The 20,714-nt window shown below is 34.8% G+C and overlaps 2 protein-coding genes and 1 non-coding gene across 3 annotated transcripts in view; 2 read left to right on the forward strand and 1 right to left on the reverse strand.

The window, feature by feature from the left end:
- Window positions 1-3,611, reverse strand: part of LOC144436596 (patched domain-containing protein 3-like) — a 28,622-nt gene extending 25,011 nt beyond the window's left edge. Inside the window, exons 1-2 of the mRNA XM_078125418.1 lie at window positions 3,351-3,611; window positions 1,594-1,840 (exon numbers count right to left, since the gene is read on the reverse strand). Of these exons, the coding sequence (XP_077981544.1) occupies window positions 1,594-1,840; window positions 3,351-3,451 (348 nt within the window). The 5' untranslated portion in view covers window positions 3,452-3,611. The remainder of the gene's footprint in view (window positions 1-1,593; window positions 1,841-3,350) is intronic.
- An 803-nt stretch (window positions 3,612-4,414) lies between these two features.
- LOC144436529 (thioredoxin domain-containing protein 12-like) lies at window positions 4,415-15,866 on the forward strand. Its single transcript, XM_078125339.1, has 6 exons — window positions 4,415-4,508; window positions 6,033-6,093; window positions 8,516-8,568; window positions 9,845-9,918; window positions 10,443-10,596; window positions 14,644-15,866. Exons 1-6 carry the CDS (start codon window positions 4,415-4,417, stop codon window positions 14,709-14,711), a joined length of 504 nt encoding a protein of 167 aa, XP_077981465.1. The 3' UTR covers window positions 14,712-15,866.
- Trnac-gca (transfer RNA cysteine (anticodon GCA)) lies at window positions 13,791-13,862 on the forward strand. The gene has a single exon. It is a non-coding gene; the product is annotated as a tRNA-Cys (tRNA).
- Window positions 15,867-20,714: the final 4,848 nt, after the last annotated feature.

Here is a 20,714-nt window from a genome sequence, read left to right on the forward strand (position 1 = left end):
AAAAAGAGGGTAATCAAAACCGCAGTACATATGTATACCGATACTCTTAAAAATATGTATGAGAACCCCCCCCCCCCCCCCACTTATGATTATTAACCTTTGAGGACATAATGTGCAAATTGAATGTTTTCAAGATTTTATCATGGCTATGGAAAGCACGGTATAGTAAATACAAAAACATGTGATACAAAGACAAAAAATATGTCACATTAGCGTATGAAAATGAGCACATTTCATGTCAAATAATATGTCAAGCTGCTGACCTAGCCATGTTTTTGCTAAGGTTGGGGAACCCCAGTAACACAAAGGGGAAAGGGATAAGAGTTGCATAGTTTCCCTTACAATCCACCATGATTTCTGTACAAATGGTACACAAGACACAGTTTCTTTGACTAAGAAACATAACGACGAAATTGTGCCTTAAATTTATTTACTACCAAACTAGAGAGACTTCACACTTTCAATTAGGTCGCTGCAGTCAATGGACTATATGGCACCATGACCCAATTATGTCTTAGACAAACATTTTGGCTACAATTCATGTAAACAAAATACAGACACTGATAGTGATAGTGCACACACATAAAATGTTACATTTCATTTCACTTAGAACACAAATAAACAGTTTTGTGTTTGAATCTTCCGTGTTTCAAGCGACAGTGCTGTTGATTGCTGTCGATTCACCTTCACAGTGAGATAAAATTTATTTTGTTTGAACATTGACTGTGTACAAAAATAGTTGTGTGAGACATAAACAATATCATGTCACCTAATTGAAACTCTAAAGCCTACTTTGGTACTAAGAAATTGACCATGTAGTTAATTCTGTTTTACAATGCGTAATTCCAATGTAATTGGAATGTGTTTACAAAACATAAAAAAAATAATGACATTCAGATATTATTATCGCCTCCCAGTCAGTACTATTGGCAAAACTCTCAATTCACACCAATACAAGGGTTATTATCGCCTCCCAGTACTATTGGCAAAACTCTCAATTCACACCAATACAAGGGTTATTATCGCCTCCCAGTACTATTGGCAAAACTCTCAATTCACACCAATACAAAGGTTATTTCACACATTGAGCTATCAACACTTACAAGAGGAGAATCTTCCCTACTGAATCTTACACCTTCAATTCAAAAATATATGTTACTTTGTTTATACGCAGTCAAAATCAAAAGAAAAAGTACTGGGTCAATGTACAACTTTAATTGTAGAAAAAGATCAATATCAAAATGACATCAATATTAAAGAATTTGATTGCACTGCCATGTTGATCCTGTTTTTATTTATTTTTCCAGTGTTATCATGCAGTCGATAACAAACTTATACCATGCAGTACACTTGGCGTTAGAACTTACCCCTTGCAATACACTTGGCGTTAGAACATTACCCCTTGCAGTATCCTTGGCGTTAGAACATTACCCCTTGCAGTATCCTTAGTGTTAGAACATTACCCCTTGCAGTGCCCTTGGCATTAGAACATATACCCCTTGCAGTACCCTTGGCATTAGAACATATACCCCTTGCAGTACCCTTGGCATTAGAACATATACCCCTTGCAGTACACTAGGCATTAGAACTTACCCCTTGCAGTACACTTGGCGTTAGAACATTACCATCTTCAATAATCAATGCTGCTATCCTCACATCACTGGAAAAGTTCTCCTCAATCCAACTGAGATGCTCAAGTGACTTGGCGCCGATGGGTATCCATAGCTTTTCTCTTCTATTCTCTTCCGTAAAACTCAGCATTCCAATCCCAAAGCAGCCGGCAACTACTAAGGATAGTAGAATTGTACTCCATGGATATCTTCCAACAAGTCTACCAAGTCTGGAAGCAAATGAAATTGAGTACTTACATTTCTGGAATTGTTTGTTACAAAAGAGACAAGGTCACAGCTGAGGTGATTGAATGTCATAAAATAGACTATACAAAAGGGACCTTCCTTAGCTACACCTTGGTTTGACCTAGCTACACATTGGTCTGACCTAAATTACACAATAACACATTTAGGTTGCATTCCTTAATTTTCACACAAAAATGTTCATATATGAAATGAAACTGAAAACACTAAAGGAGGGAATATTTCCAAGAAACCCTAGAAGTACAAAATGTCATTATTTTCTTCAGTAAGAGATCATTATTGTAAATAATTCATTAAGTTTCAGTAGCCATGTAATTACTTTGTGTCTATAAATTATAAATAAAGTAACTAATTAATAAATTAATTGATTGTTATTAGGTGAAATACATGGTGTCCAAACTTCAGTCTATATATGTGTTTTGTATGATTAGTTATCATATATTGTCTTGAACTTCAATATATGTGTTGTGTATGACGTTATCTTATATTGCCTATGGTAAAGTAATTAGTTACTTAGGGTTGTCGTACTTAATTCCAAGTTTATCATCATTAACTTAAAAATGATGGGTCAGTTGGTTCAAAATAGAAATTACAAAACAGTATGTGTATACATGTGTATATTCTGCTGATACTTTCAATTCATATATTGACAGTCTGAATGACTTAGAAATAACTAAGGGAGCCTTCAGTATTTACAGGGGGAGGGCCAGAGGAAATCACCCATGGTCTGTAGAGTAAAACATGACCCTCCCCCATTCTCCATTTCTAAAAAGTGACCCTCCCCTTTGTCCCATTTTGTAAAACATGACCCGCTCCATGACAATTGCATATACTGAACGTTAATCAATCTTCCCACTATATGTATACATGTATTTCTTCATTAAAAGAGTGATAAACTTGGCACCGGTTACTATAACTGTTTATTATATGTAGATATTTTAACAACAACATTCATGGACAGCGTGAGTGATAAGGTGAGATGGTACACTCAATAAAATGCATCGTTTTATTAAACAATTTTCCTACAATATATATGTATTTGTACTTTGGCATGTAAAGTACTCGTAAAAATAAATGTTGAGTGCTCATCTCACTTTAACATCTCAAAACACACAAAACAAATGACAATCACTGAATCTTCAATTTGAATTTAAAAAAAAACCTACGGATTGTAAAATGTGACCCTCCCCAAAACATTATAATGCAAAATATGACCCTCCCCCAATAACACTGAGGTTTTTTAAAATGTGACCCCAGTTCATCATAGAAAAACAACGACATGTCATTGACAGTTAAAACCATGACATGCAAATATTATAACACCGTCTAAAACATCATGCATTTTATGAGTTACATGTCCTCCCTGTTTCTGTCAGAAAAATTGTCATTTAAACAAACAAACAAACAAACAGTTACTTAGACAGATTGTATTTAACAATACTCAATAGGTACAACATGAACGTATCTCGTTCTTACCTGTGAAACGCTCCTTCTAAAACCGATACGATTGCATTACTACACGACTTCAGACAACCCGGCTTCTGGTTCAGGCTTTCCTTTTCTGACGATGTAGCCATGATTAAAAAGCAAATAGACTCAAGTACTTATAAGTAAGTTTAAGCTTAAACAATAAAATATCAATGTGGTAGCACCGGGTGTCATTCAGTGAACGTAAATTAAAACGCGGATGCACCTATCCTATCCTTATTTCTATTCTATGACGTTTTCAGTAAGTTACGCGACGTTTCCCGAAAAACTAATGCATTAGATCATAATGTTACTCGCGGAGAGATGCACTTGCTTGATTTTTGGTCCCAGAGAAGCGAAGTCTATGTTAACGGCTTTTAAATTTATCACTAGTCCAGTCGCGAGACTCGTAAAATAAATGTGACCGTGAGACCGAACAATGCAATATCATGAATATTAATACGGTTGTGTAAGTCACTTTATTGTTATGCAAATTATACATTGCCTTTGCTTTCGCATGTTTCGCTTTCACCGTACCGGTACGTGTGGAACATGCAAATCTGACACGCCGAAAATTAGAATATACTGGTATACACATGTTTAAACTCGTGGGTAAAGTAAATGCAGATTTCCAATGAAAGATGATGTCGGAACACTAAAAAGTTCAAATTTAACATTTATTATTTAAAATATTTAAAAAGTTGGGCTTGAAGCTAGCCGGTAAAACAAAATACATATTCACCTTTCGATTTTCACGTGCCATACTAGACATGGACACATGACATGCTACTCGCGACCTCTACAGGCTAATAAGTAGTATTACTTCCTTTATTTAACCACTTGTAAATTTGTTTTTATAATAAAATCTGATAATTATAGAGTTTTATTCATTTTTTCGAAACTCGAATATGGTGAAAGCAATTTACTATTTTTAACTTTTGTTTTGGATATTCTGTGTTTTACTTCCACCTTTTAAAGTCAGAATCTCCTCCTGTTAAATATGTTGATAGTGAATTTTTAGGTGGTTGGGGAGTCTAATAATCCCTAACTTATTCTTCTTTTATTTCTAAGCAATGAACAACATGGCAGCACAGCAAGCAGTACTACTTTTATTCTTCGTAGCAGCAATCATTCCAGCTGTACTCAGCGATGGGGATCTTGGTCGAGGTGAGTGATTTGAATGTTTGCAAACCGAAACAGATTCTCAATGTGGTGTCTCACCATGAACACTGGTCTGGCCGGCTAGCACGGAGTGTAACTATCGGACTACGAGATACAAATTACAATAACAATGGAATGGATTCTTACACATACGTGTCCAAACACACACTGAACTCTAGTCCTGCTTACATGACGGTGCACGAGTCTGTATTACTGACTTGACTCTAAACAGTCAGAATCGAGTCCCGAATTCCTCCGTATGCAAGCAGGACTAACTGAACTCCAGTCAGGGCAACTTTGCACACATGCATTCTTGACTAATATATAGAGAAGACAATTGATCGATCTATATCTGCCAACCTTTGATGGAAATACTTGACTACAAAGTTCTTATAAGAGTCGGTCGTTTTTTAATTTTTTTTTACTGATGATGTATTTTCTTTCAATTTTCATGAAATATTATTGTTATAATAATTATAACATTACAATGTAATACAATAACAATGACACCTATGAATACCTAGCTGCAATAATTGTAGCGTCTTGTTGCGGTTTTGTGGGTTTTTTCGTCTGTTTTGGTGACTTTTTAAGTTTTAGTGTTTAACCCGCACCCGTTAGGTGCGGGTTAAACACTAAAACTTAAAAAGTCACCAAAACAGACGAAAAAACCCACAAAACCGCAACAAGACGCTACAATTATTGCAGCTAATGAGTACCATGAATTTCGATCTTTTTCAAGTGGATTTAGTTTATTAAGATTTCTTATGCCTTGACTCAAATAGTGAATAATAATTGTGTCACTGGTTGAAAATAACGTGTCCAGGAAAAGGTGAGATTATGATTGTAATTTGTTAATGTGGGACAAGTCAAGCTAAGAGAACACACACACATAGTCAGTCACTCTCATCCATCACACCCGTCAACCTTACCCATCACACCCTTCACCCTTACCCATCACACCCGTCACCCTTACCCATCACACCCGTAGCCCTTATCCATCACACCCATCACCCTTACCCATCACACCCATCGTCCTTACCCATCACACCCGTCACCCTTATCCATCACACCCATCACCCTTACCCATCACACCCGTCACCCTTACCCATCACACCCGTCACCCTTACCCATCACACCCGTCACCCTTACCCATCACACCCGTAACCCTTACCCATCACACCCTTCACCCTTACCCATCACACCCGTCACCCTTACCCATCACACCCGTCACCCTTACCCATCACACCCGTCACCCTTACCCATCATACACAAACTTGGTTTACATTGTCCATTTTGTTTTTTTCAATGCTCAGGTGGCTTGTATCACCTAATCTTCAATGGTGTTGTTAATAATCTCATAAAGCTCAATTTGTATGCATGGCTCACATGATAAAATGTGGTCCGAGAGACTTTGTCTAAGTGTTAAAACAGGTATGTTTTGGTTTCAAACTTCAAAATGTCAATGTCAAAATGGTAGATACAAATGTACAAAGTGATAAAATTATTTACATAAGTTGATATTTACCACAGGATTTGGTGACCACATAAACTGGAAGACTCTTGATGATGGGCTAAAGGAATCCAAAGAAACGTAAGTATGACATTGACCACTGATCTTATGGCTCACATCTAGTCTACTGTGTCCCCTCTCTTGAACACTGCCCCCTCTTCCCCCTCCCCTCCCCATATTATGGCTTCCCATCTGGTTTACTACATCATCTCTTGAACACTGTCCCGTTAGTGGAATTATTTGCTTTTATACAAACAACTACAAGTTGAACAAAACCAGGATGAAGTATTATTATAATGTTTATACAAAAAATGGCCATGTTTGTACAAACATGATATTCAACTCATTTTGATCGTATGTTGAATCACAAAAGTACATATCAAAATGACCCAGATGTGAAGTACTTTGAATACACTTGATGAACAGATGTTATTAGTTATGAATTAATAAGTCAACAAAGAATTAGTCATATAGAAAATAGTTAGAAACATATGTTATTTCTGTACAATACAGTATAATACAATACAATACAATACAATAACAATACAATACAATACAATACAATACAATACAATGGATGCAAATTATATTGAAATGTCACATTTTTCTAAATTGTTTAAAATTTTATTTGGATAATATAATCATGTTATTGCTAAATTGAAAATTTCCATAAAAACTAAAGTAAAAGGTTTGGATAGAGATATATGCATTTATTACTATTACAAATATCTCCAAAGAATATCTTGCATTATTGCACGAAACAATGCCATTGTTTTGTCAAGAAAGATAATTAACTGAGCAAAATTAATTTCTTTGAATTATTGTTTGGCTAAAAACCTATATGTTCATTCATAGACCCTCAGCTCCAAAAGGTCAGAGGTCAGAAGTCAAATGAGGATAGTCAGTAATTTAAATATATAGTTTTCAACGTTTTTGTCAAAATATGTAATCTTCAAAACCATATTGCAGTATGAATTGATATGTAATTTACTGAAAATAGTTTATACAAATAGTAACATATTTTCATTTGTGTCGTGTGTTTAAATCTCTCTACCAGCAACATTTTCATAAATGCAATAGAGACCTGTACTACAAAACTGACATGACTATTCCAAGCCTCATGTTTCAGAGTTCAAAGAGTATATTGGTATATACGCATGCAAAATTTGAAATTTAGAAAAAGTATTGACTCATAATTTTACTGAAGATTAATTTGGGTCATAGTTGTGAGTCACAATGCCTTGTCAAACAATGTTAGCATTCAACTGGTTTGTTTTTAGTGCAGAGTTTAGTTTAGATTTTACAATCATGTATGATACATAATGGTGAAACTAGAACCATAGTAGCATATTGGTCCCTAGGCTCCACCAACTACGTTGTCCCAGTATTCTTTTAAAAACATATTCTTTGCTGTGGCAGAAATGTTTTAAGTTATTTTCTTAGAATGTGTGTGCAAATGAACACAATAATTCATCTAGTTTTATTGTCTTAAAATTATGAGCATATTATTACATATTTCTTTATGAGTTAATGTGTATATTGTTGTGAGAGATTGATTAGTTGTAAAGTAGTGGTAGCTGATGAACACCTGACAATCACTGATGTCTGCCCAATACTCAGGTAGTATGTGATAATTCAATTTTCTTTACTTGGAACACATCATCCTATGACTAATGGAGGGTATGTTAACTTTATATTCAGATGATAATGCAGACGTTAAGATTTCCTTTTTTAAGGGCAGTTAAAGTCAGTAAAATCTATGTGTGGTTTCTTATGTATTTTACAGAAGTTCTCCAACAAAATGATTGTATTAGTAGCAATTGAAATGTATCCATTGTTTTCAGCTTTCTCCATTCTGTTGCCATGGTTCATAAACCTTGTAGCGTAACCTGGGTATATTGATTGATTAAAACATCAGTTACTGTAAGAACACACCATGAATGCATAACTTGCAACTAGTGTAACTCAAGTTATTATGAGTCATACATGTCATAACTAGCATAGAGCTTGAAGGTAGTCAAAGAGCCAGATTTGGCTGACTCATAATTAACACATGATTGGTTTGGGCCGAGCTGCCTCTTTGTGAAGTCTGAAGTAGATTTGAACCAACCATTGTTGTATCTCAAATATGTGTTTTTCTGAACGTATTTTTTTGTGTGTACAAACAAATAACCCCCAAATCGATATGTATCAAAATTTTTCCAATTTGCCTTGTAGCAAGGATTGTATGCCATCATGGATCAGTGTCAGGGTTAAGAATTTGTACAATGTACAGGGATTTCAATGATTAGTTCAAAGAAAGTATGCATCATAAAAATGTGTTATATGAATACATTAAGTTAGCTATTAAAGTATCTGTGAAGGTATTCTGATTATAACCTACATTTAAATTATTGTGGACATCAACAAAGACATACTTTTTTCCTGACATATTTTCTATGATGACAGCTGATATATGTGTCTGTCTGTCTGTCTGTCTGTCTGTCTGTCTGTCATTTTGTAGGGGTAAACCACTGATGCTTATTATTCATAAGTCCTGGTGTGGAGCATGTAAAGGTAGGTACTTTTTGTGTGAACTGTAAAATACTGTAAACCTTGAAACTTTCGCTAAAGACTTATTTTTGCTAATTTTGTTGGAAAACATTTTAAAAAATTGAAAATAAGTAGTGGGTGAAATGCCTTCTTGTATATATACACAAGTGCACCAGGCTTAGAAATTTGTAAACATTAGTCTTTGGGAACTAGTTGACGATTGTAAAATCACAAAAAATTTTAGTGGTGAAAATGACTAGGTTTATAGTACTGTACATGATGTTGTTCAGCCCTAACCTACATGTATTATATGTACAGGCTAGTGTGTGTGCTTGTGTAATGTCAGATGGAAATACAGTAACTTACCCTACAGGGATTTTGAATACACTGTCAGAAAAGGAATTGTTTTTAGAGAAAATTATGTTGCATAGGGAAATCAGAAAGTAAGGCTTAGCAGATGTATGCCAGGGGTATGAATTGTACAATTGTACAGATAGAGAAAAATGATGTTATAGTACCAGCACCTTTTCAGTTGTGTGTAAATCAGAAATATGAAATCCACTCTAAATTAGAACTTTACCAGATATTGGAGGGGTCAAACTATGCAATTTTGGTTGGTACAACATTTACTACATCATAAATCTTTATGACACCCCCTCTGACTTGTGAAAATGCATTTATTACTGTGAGCCAGTTCATTGTATAATAAAAGTTAACTCATATGGTTATATGGATATCTATGCTTGTTATGAAAGAACTTTTTATGTTTTCAACATATTTATGTAGTAGTTCCTACTGGACATTACATTTGAACATTACCTAATGACATAAATACTATATACTCATTATTATGACTACTTTTGATACTTTTCGATTTTCAAATTATTTTATCATCATTGGAATGAATGCAGTCTAACTTTATGGTCTTCAGTGGTTACTTATCCCAACTACTTAAATGCTGAATCTAACTGCATACAGTTCTTATGAGCAATTCATAATTGACACAAAATCACATTGTGGCAGTATTCTTTGGGTAACCAAAATACAATCTTTACCTTCAGTCTTAAAGTAAGTTCACTTGAGAATGTGATAACGTCGTCACATTTATATTGAAACTCCAATAGCATTAAACTACTGCTGGAATTTGTTTGAATGGAACATTGTGCTAGTGAAAGCCATTTCACTATACAGTGAAGAGAAATCTTAGAAAACATGGCCACATGTATAGTAATTCTAGACTAATTAATAACCAGACTATCCCACGTACATGTATGTTTATACAAATCTATTTCCTTTGCAGCTTTGAAGCCCAAGTTTGCCGAGTCAACAGAAATTAAAGACATGAGTGAAAAGTTTGTCATGGTGAATGTAGAGGTGAGTGGTTGTCATGGTGAATGTAGGGGTGAGTAGTTGTCATGGTGGTTGTAGAAGTGAGTAGCTGTCATGGTGAATGTAGGGGTGAGTAGTTCATGATACTGAATGGGCTGTAGGGATGATAGGTACTTCTAAGGTTGGCTGTGATTTTGTGATACTCAGTAATATGATTCAGTTAGTTTCCATTTTGAAGTTAGCCGACTTGATACGTTGTACCGTACTGATGAACTCTTACACTGTTTATCAAAAACTTTGTAAATTATTACATTGAAATGTCTCATCATGCAGTTATTTTAAAATCAGAATTATAAAATAAATTCTTAATATATAAGACAAGATTAAATAAATGTTAAGATTTCGTTAAGACCACTCACTTTAAAATTTTAGAAATCTTTCCAAAATAAAAATTTTTCGAGGTAAAGTTACTGACAGTGAAGAATATATTTTTTTATGCAAAGTAGAACAAAGATGTGTTATTTTGTAGTTTAATATCAAAGAACCGAAACCTGCATTGTGCATTTCAGGACAATGAAGAACCATCAGATAGCAAGTACTCTCCAGATGGTGGATATATTCCAAGAATTCTGTTTTTAGACAATACTGCTGCAGTGCATAATGAAATTATCAATGAAAAGGGAAACCCAAAGTTCAAATATTACTACCCAGAGGCTACATCAGGTGAGAGCTAAAAGACTTTTTTCATGGTAAAAGGGGACCAGGAAGGGTCACTGGTTGAAGGTGCTCAGTACAACTATCTCATTAATAATTAATAAGGTAGTCATGGTAAAGTCGGGACTATGGACTAGATTAGTCCCTAGCGGACTATATCCATGGTCCTCACCAGGAATACTTTGTTCTTTTTTTCTTTCTTTCTTTTAGTATTAGTGTAATTATTTGTTGGAAGTAATTATGTCAGAAATGACAACTTATTGACTTATTTGCGTTTTCTATCTCTCTCTCTCTCTTTTTTTTACCTGTATGTTATGTACCCTTTTGTAACATTTTTTTTGTACAATTTCTGTACAAAAAAGGTGGTTTATCAAAACTAAGGAAAGAACAGTTAAAATTGATTTAGAAAAAGACACAACACCAGCTTTTCAAATCATAATACTTTATTACATGGCACCTTCTATTGAAGATATTTTTAAAGAACAAAAATAAAAATGTAAAAGTAAACAATAAACAAAATATAGATATTTGTAAATAAATATGGCCAATTCCAAGCCCCTGTGGTTGTACACAGGAAGTTGAAAATGCTGATTTGTAGATCAGTAAAATAAGGTATACAAGCAAAACAGCTAAACAGTCTCTCTGCCTTCACCAAATGTGAAAGGGGTTGACCAATGGGTGAGGGCATCCTGTCACGTTGTACCTTACAGACTAGTAAAACAGCCAGCGAGCTGTTTCAGAGAAATAACATTAAGTGTTCTCGAGCATGTAGAGAAATTTAGCTTATCAGCATGTAAACTGTAGTTGTCATGACAGTTGTAAAGTACTTAGTGTGGTGTACCACTATTGCATGTATGGTTACTGTATTACTTACATATAGCATACTTATATTATTGGCATTTGTGACATTCCAAAAATAAGTTTTGTTTCCAAATAAGACGGGTTTGATATGGAGGTATTTCATAAATTTACCTTTATTTTTGTGCATTTGCATGTGATTATTTGTCACACACACGCACACACACACACACACACACACACACACACACACACACACACACACACACACACACACACACACACACACACCAAGAGAGATTACATACAAGAAAGTGTAATAAATACAATAAGGTATGTGTGTGACTTGAAGCTGGAAGATAGCTATCTACAGTGAATTTCACAATACCATGCAACTTTTCTGTTTGATACAACCGTTAACCACACAGAAACCATTACGAAACTGTATATGCCACACTTCAATAGCAAGATCACATTTTTTGCTACATTTAGTGTCAATGAAATAAACCATTTAAATGTATTGCAACTTCATGGAGACATTCGGGGGCCGATGTTTTTTCTTAGTATCAAACACCTGATGAAGGGCATGTAAAATGTCCTTTGGGGTGTTCATTTGATGTCTGTATGGTAGCATGTGTAGTTCATTTCACTTAGACCTCAGACCACTAAAAATGAGCTTAGAGAAAATGTAGCAAGAAACTGTACTCATTCAATCTTGCTATCTTAAAGTGTAGCATGTCCAATTTCTTATTGGTATCTGTGGCATTGTATCAAACAGAAAAGAGGCACAGTATTGTGAAATTTACTGTATCATTGTGTGCGTGTGTGTGTGTGTGTGTGTATTTGTGTGTTTGTATGCATGTGTGAAAGGCATGAAGTATAATATTCTGACTGATTCACGCTTAATGTTTATTTCTATTAGTTTGTGTGTGTGTGTATTTGTCCACCCACCCATCTTTCATTTTGTATCTGTTGTCTAAATATGGAAGAGCTCTTGAAACTGGTTAATTAAAACACAGACAACTAAAACTTGTTAGTTGTCTGTAATTAAAAATGAATGAAATGTCCTCCAAGCTAATGTTGTAAATTTAGTTATGTTATTGTAACATTTTGGTGATAAAACCCAAACACTTATTTAGCACAAATAGGTTTATGTGAAAGTATTCATGACAGATCTTTAGAGAAAAGATCATTTGGGTATCAACCTGGATTCATTATGTAGTTCACACTCTATTCTTGTCTGTATCATATGTAGTTAGACATTAGGCTTACAAACCCAAGTTTTGTACCACATCATACAAGCCAAGTTTTATGCATTAAAAAAAAGCATAGAATTTTTTTTGGTTACTCCATGGAAGTATGGTTACTCTAAGTTCACATCAGTCATTGTTCGGATTTGCTTCGTATAGGTATGAGAGATTGTAAACTCTCGTTAAATCCATCTCGTCAAGTCTTGTTTTTAATTTTATGCGGAAATCAGAAATCATGCAAAAAAATTGCAAGCACAGACGAGTTGTTCTTGCAACAGAAAATGTTCAAATCAAAATATCACCACAGGAAATTTTCAATTTCTCAAGTAAAATGATCTTGGCGACAGATCTCTTCACTTTTTAAACCCCGTTCAATGTACATTATATGTATCAGTTACTACCGCGTACAGAGTTCGACGTGACTCATATTCACGTGTTCATGAACTGTCTGCCGCTGCCATGGATATGCTCATGCTGAAAGTGTCAGACGTAAGCGCCGTGGTCATGGAAACAATTCATATGTTAATCAGTAACCTTCAACCTCCGACCTTGCTATGTGGTAAACAAAAATGAAAGGCGTTGTCACCAACTACTGATGATGTGGCAGTTACGGTGGCGCAGACTTGCATTTTATCCGACAATTCTGCATAAACCAAGACTTGACGAGACAGACCTGTCGAGAGTTTAGCTATATCGAGCAATTCGATGAGCTGTTAATGTTATACCTTATACGCGTCACAGGCATTTTCTCAACTTTTCCGAAGGGAACTAATGGCGATGGATTGATATAATATTATCAATTGATTTTGTAGTACAGTAGTTGTTTTCCATTTGGTTGCAATGTTATGCCGTTAATTTTAGAAAGATATGATGGTATTGAAATATTTCGAAAAAAAAATCTGACTGGTTCTACGAAACCACGTTTGAAAATAAATGTCTGAGACCGGAAGTGATATCGTAGGACGTCGGTGTGATGCAAAACAGGGTGCTTTCTCTCTATTTATCAACTTCAAAAGGCATCGCACAGTGATTGTTAAAGTAACCGCTTTCGTCAGCGAAGTAAAAATGATGAAACCGCAAGGATTGAATACCATTGGTTGAATTTAATGTAGTGACCCTTTGAAATTTGGTAAAAACGACAGTGTCAGTATTCGTGGGGGTATAGCTCAGTGGTAGAGCATTCGACTGCAGATCGAGAGGTCCCCGGTTCGATCCCGGGTGCCCCCTGCGATTTTTTTTATTTCCATATATCGCAATATTTCTCTTATGTCTTTCTTTCTTCATTCATTTTTGGAAAGATCACTTCGTAATGTTTCCTGACAAGTAATGTATTTAAATGTAAACGATTATTTTTTTTTTTCCATTTCCATGTTTATGTACCCATACACAATCAGTTTTGTTTGCTATGGAGGCGAGTATTTTGACAAACAATGGTGTGTCTTTGAATTGTCTATTAATGTAAATTTAGGAAAATTGTACTACTAAGATAGGATAAATTTTAAATTTAAAAATTTTTATTTTTATTTTTCAAACACTGAATTTATTCATTCATGAGTAATGGCCATCAGTCCCTATCAAGAAATTCTTTCTTGCAGTTTGACATGTATATGTAAATCAATAGTCATTCTTCTCTGTGTGCTTGTGTATGTATGTGTGTGTGTGTTCATATATGTGTGCATGCATGTGTGTGTGTGTGTGTGTACACATGTTTCTCTGGCCGTGTTTGTGTCTGTCTATCTGTGTGTTCATCTATGCTGTCTCTGTGCTTATTTGTATAGTTTTCTGTCTTTGTTATTTATTTGTTTTATTTTATTCACATCTATGTGATAATTTTATCAATGTATCAATCCCTGGAGTGAAGTTTACAATGTATATATTTCTGTATCACAAGTGGCAGTCACGTTATGTACAACTAAAAAAAATTACAGGAATGAATGTTCATGGACTGGGGTTGTTAGTATCAAATGAACATTTCTACTCATAGAGTCAATTTCTTATATTTTTACAGTTTTGGATTCAATGAAGAAAGCAGCAGAACTATTGGTCCACTCAAAGGCAGGAATTGATGAATTGTGATGTAGATTGTCTACAAGTACAAATAGCTTTTGTATTCTGGTTTTACTTCTTATATTTTGTCTTATCCTATTATCCAATAGGAAACTTTCTTTTGTCATTTTTATTTCCATAATATTCTCTCAACATGAAAAATACAATTACAAGTGATATCAGATACCCCAACAAGTTATTGTATTCATTTCCATGGTAATATTTTTCCAAAGTGTAAGTTGAGATGTGATTTTCAGGTGACACTGACTTTCATACATGTAGAGCTGAAAGGCCAGCCACCATATTTCACTGCTTCAGATAATTAGTATTGCCACATGTCTGTTTTCCTACATTTGTGACAATCAAAAGATTTGATATTGAATCACCCAAGTCATGTCGCGTGCTTCCAAATTTATGCAAATTCATAGCAATACCCTACTGTATAGTTCACACTTCTTGTTATTAATTAAAGTAATTAATAAAAATGAATAAATAATTTTAAACTTAGACAAGTAAATCCACAGAATAATTCCCAAATTAATACATAATTACATAATTATATGATTTTCTTTTAGATTTCTGATAATTTTACAAAAACAGTCACCTTAGCACATGAAAGAGATACTGTTCAGAACATAGAAAAAAGAAATTATTTATCTATGAAAATCACTAATATTGTTTCACCCTATGAAACCTTCTAAACTGTTGTAAGAAAATGATCACAAAGTACTAATATTTAAATGATTGAAATGGTACATGTTCTATATTGTATACACGTTTTTGTTATGTAGTTATTCATATATGTATTATGTTGAACTGTTGGCTATTATAGTCATAATGCAAATAGCACCACCAACAACAATTTTGTAATGCAAATAGCACCACCAATGACAAATTTGTAATGCACATCAATAACATACGGATATATTCATATATCGGTGCCTTCATGTATTGTAACATTTTGTACCAGTCAAGTTTTGTTGAAGATGGTAATATCATGTGAATAGGTCATCCCCCCCCCCCCCCCCCCCCCCCCCCGTGATTGGTCCTGTATTTACAAAGATATAATGTATATACATTGTATTCTGAAAACTTTGCTGAGTCTCTGATGATTTCTCTTGATTCTGGGTGTGTTTTAATTTTGTAACACAGCTTATCTACTGTATGGAATACAAAATTAATAAAAGCTACTAATTGAAATATTTATCATTTGTGATGTATTCATTCCCTGACAAATTTTCCAGTCATTCATTTCGACTGCTAACATAAATCTCCAAGGAATGAAACTCTTGTCAACGTCACTGTTAAGACCAGGCAAAATAAGTGCGTACATTTTTAGTTCATACATTTGTGATTTATATACTATTTCAAGTAGGATCAGCCTTTGACTGTTGCTAGTTTGTGAGTATAATTGTTTACAAACGTACTTGGTACATTGACTCGGGGAAACCTCGTCGTGTAAGCATGAACATTATCATAAAGAACGCCACCAACGACGATTTCGCATAATTCTATAAACTTATTCCCCCATTCGAATGGCGGAGCTACGTACGTACATGTACAGCGACCTGTTGGTGGTTCCAAGATACACTGCGCGTCTCTCCTTACAACGCCATGTATATTGTGTACGCGCTGAGGGGTTTGCGCGCGCTACTCAGGAGGATGGTTGTCGCCTGACCGTACCCTGGGTTCATCCGTAAAATCCCTCTATCATTGATGGCATTTAGTCTTTGTTCTATAAAATCACTCATAATCCAAGAGGTCAACATGTCCTTGTCCTTCCATCATTTCCTGATAAAATGTTATTTCAAACTTAATAAAGACAAAACAAGATTAAAATGCAGCAACGTAAAAGCCGTCCTTGTTCTCGCGCAATGCATCTTGGAACCGGAAAATCGACTATTATAAACTGTAAGCAATGATAGAGTGAACATGAAACAATATTTTCAAAACTCGATGCCCTGTAGGTGTCACCCGTTCGCATGTCTAGTTAACAACATGAATACACAGTTCAAACTGTGAAGTGTCCTTCCATTTCGTGAGAACTGAAGTTAACCGACCATCCTACGAGAGCCCAGGGTATGAACCATTCTTGAAGATATTCAACCGTGCAGTTTCAGACAATCATCGTAAGTATTGCCCGGGATTTATTTAATACTAGTTTTGTGATTTTTTATTTGTTTTGTTTTATTCAGCACAGTTAACAGTAAAGAGTGTAATATAAAATGTTGACAACACCACTACAGAGTGCAAGGAAAGACGCAATCTGATTAAAATCCGATGTGGTGAAAGCGGCTAGATGTCCTTACTTACCTCTATTCATCGTGTTGTCACGTTTGTTTTGTTCGGAGTGGTCGCAGCCTTCCCACAACAAACGTCACAACACGATGAATAGAGGTAAATAAGGACATCTAGCCGCTTTCACCACATCGGATTTTAGATTGGGAAAGACGCTGCATTATATCCTTTATGGTCCAAACGTAGATGATAATGCCGATAAGGCAAAAAAGCGTGGTTCCGATTACGCTCAATTTTAGAAAAGGTGAGGTAGGTAGATTTGTTATTTTATTTTTATAGATGAATATATATTTTTCATATGTCTAGTCCAGGTATTTGTATTTTACAGTGTTTTCCATATGGTCCCCGTGTTATTAGTTTCTTCTGATCAGATATATGTATGTACTAGCCATTATGACATTACAGATTGAAAGAACAGTTTGATATTTTCTTTTTTAAGTTGTTGCCAGTTTGCGCATCCACCATTTCTAGCGAGACCTCATAGTGTTCGTGATTTTATTATTTTTCTCTCGAATATATAAAAAAAGCCTAGGCGTAATATGTAAAAGACAAGTACATATATCAAAGCGAATAATACATGCACGTATCAATAAGAATACATATCAATTTACCGATATGCGACTTCCAATCGCACTATTAACGAAAAAGGTCGGAAAAGTTGACAGGATGGTTGTGGTGAATTTAGGGATAACGAATATTGTTACTTTATAACAATGTTTCACTAATTGATCTCTTGCCAATTATAAGATTAGGGGTGTTTTAATTTAAATAAGAGGAGAAGAATGGACAAGATGTCTTTATTTAGTTAATAAAGAGAGAATTATATACCGCTGAAAGAGAGAAAAATAGCCAGGAAAAGAAGACAAAAGTTTTATATCACCACAAAAATCAATGAGTCAATTGATCAATATCACACCCAAACTATGTTTTCACCACCATTTAACCACAACAATTAATCAGTCAATCGATCAATCGTTCAACCAAATAATAAATCAATTACATACTCGCTGGACCCTGTGCTATAAATAGTTGTTTTTTCCTTTGTTTAAAATCTTGATATAAGTTCCATTCTCCACTGTTGAGTGATAGTTCTTCTGTTCCTTTCATTAAGATCTGTCGTTGTGTAGAATGGCTTTCACATGTGAAAATTTTAAAGAAAATGTTCAAGTGTCTCATCATCAGCTTTTCCACAACAAAGACATACAACCATCATTATAATTTTCCCATTTTGATTTCTCTTTTCATATGCAAGACGGAAGGAATATGATCTCGCCTTAAATTACGATCGTGCCTCTTTAAAATTAGTAAATGATTTAAAATACTCCAGATTCTAAAGTTGTTTTAAATCTAAATTTACAGTAATGGGTAAGACTAGATTTTTTGTCATGTTTGATTTTATTTTCTGAAAGATTTTGAATTTGGTCTTTATCAATATTAAGGTCTATTAATACATTATTTACAGTTTTCGGCCAATTCCAGGACAGTTTTGTCATATTTCTTTCAGATTTGTCAGTAATGGAATTGAATGGTTAAAGACACATTTTCCATCGTGATTCATCTAAATTGCAAAGTCTTTTATTTTAATCTCAACAGATTAAATCTACTTGACATTGTGTTCCAGCCAAACACCACAAGTCACCCAGAGGCTGAACTGCTTCATTTGCAGTATATATAGTATCTACATGCTTTCAATATGAATTTTCCCACTGTTCGTTGCATTTTTGTTTTCAAAACAGTCCATATCTGAGTTTGACTCAATATGAGTAATTCACCTGCATATTCAAGTGTAGGACGCAGTGTGTGGTTCCATAAAGACAGACCAACATCAACCCTATTGACGTTACTATGGCTACGAAGAATAGATTTTATGGTGAGGAATAAGTTGTCAATTTTTTTGACACTTTCATAAAATGAGTATGATCTGAAAGGTTGTGAGTGATCCAATACCCTGGATACTTGTATTCATTTGTCTCTTTTACATTTAGATTACCAATTAACCAGTTCTTGTGTCAGTCTACTTTCTTATTGATTACCAGAACATTTGATTTTTTCCCATTAATATTTATTTTCCAAAGTTTCCAATGTTTATTTGTGACAGCTAACATGTTTTGCAGTTTGTTTTCATTTGGTGCTACAAGCTAGGGCTACAACATCATCAGCAACAAACAAGCCTTTCATGATTTCACCATTTAGATTAACCCCTAGGTGTTATTCATTTAGCAGTTTACAAAAAAAAGTATTTACGCTAGCACACATCCTTAATTGTATCACCAAAGGAAACTTTACTTTCCATGTGATCATATGTGATCATATCCATTAAATTGCTAGCCCATTTTGCACTTATTTACATGCGTAATCATTTGAACACACGTTTCTTCATGCATCTAGCTAGTAAAGTTGCACATTCTCGATCTCTTAAAAAAGAGCCCAGACTAGGTATTAAGTCATCTTATCTTATCTTATTTTATTATTTATTCTACATCATTTACGTACATATTATTGCAACTTATTCACTGCTGGAAGACGAGGTCCCTATATGTGTTATGTTAAAATTGAATGTTCCTGGATTATTCTAAGACAATATGATATTACTATGTCCATGGATCAGTTTACGTTAAAACTGAATGTTCCAAGTTGGTTGTAAGAGAGCAAAACTAGATCATGTGAATGTTCCACCATGGATATGGACGTATGTTTATACGTCCCTGGTTCCAGGTTGGTTGTAAGAGAGCAAAACTAGATCATGTGAATGTTACAAACATACGTCCCTGGTTCCATGTTGGTTGTAAGAGAACAAAACTAGATCATGTGAATGTTCCACCATGGACGTATGTTTATACGTCCCTGGTTCCAGGTTGGTTGTAAGAGAACAAAACTGACCGTTCCACGTCAGTTGCAAGAGAATATCAAACTAGAATTTCCCATAATTATTTAAATATGATAACCGTGATAACACATTCCAACACAACCCTGGTCCATTTTAAGGCAAAAGGCAGTTACAGCATATAGCGAACTGTGATAGGGTACATAATGAAAGAGAACGTTTCGATATTCATGTACACGTATATTGATATATGTTGAACCGTTTGTTCATTTACTGTACATGTTCCAGTATAGGACATTGCCATTTCTTGGTAGTCAATGTACATATGTACATGTGTGACTGTCTCCTTGTTGTCAAAAGCTCCACCTGTTATTGCAATTTATTTTAGGAACTTGAAGAGTTTATTAACATAAAACTACGAAAACCGGTTAATTACGTTGACAGAAAGACCTTTGAAATTCATTATGGATGCTTATGTTAAAAAATCGAAAAGTCGATATTGTGTTGAGTTTCGATTTTCAAACAAAAGATAATGGCTTTTGCATTCATAAGCTTACATGTATTATCCAGGGAGAGCACAGTCCGTGCGTTGTTTCACATACACTACGTAATGTACAAGATCTAGAATCACGTCGCTCGTTGGGGCTTTTGGTTCCATTTTGATCATTTCGATATATTGTACTAAATGAGCTAGCTAGCCAGCTCAGGAAGCCTTCAGTATTTACAAGGTGGGGGGGGGGGGGGTTGTTACATATCGGCTCGGGGGCATATTTTAGAAAATTGGGGTTATTAGGGGAGAGTCACATTTACTTTGGTTCATTGTATCGTCTAACATTGCATTATTATTGTCTTCTGCCATCCCATCGCTGCCACCGGCCCAAAAATCCTGTCGCTGCCATTCGGGTTAGGGT

The sequence above is a fragment of the Glandiceps talaboti genome, chromosome 6 (assembly GCF_964340395.1).
Source record: "Glandiceps talaboti chromosome 6, keGlaTala1.1, whole genome shotgun sequence".
NCBI classification, from domain to species: Eukaryota; Metazoa; Hemichordata; class Enteropneusta; family Spengelidae; genus Glandiceps; species Glandiceps talaboti.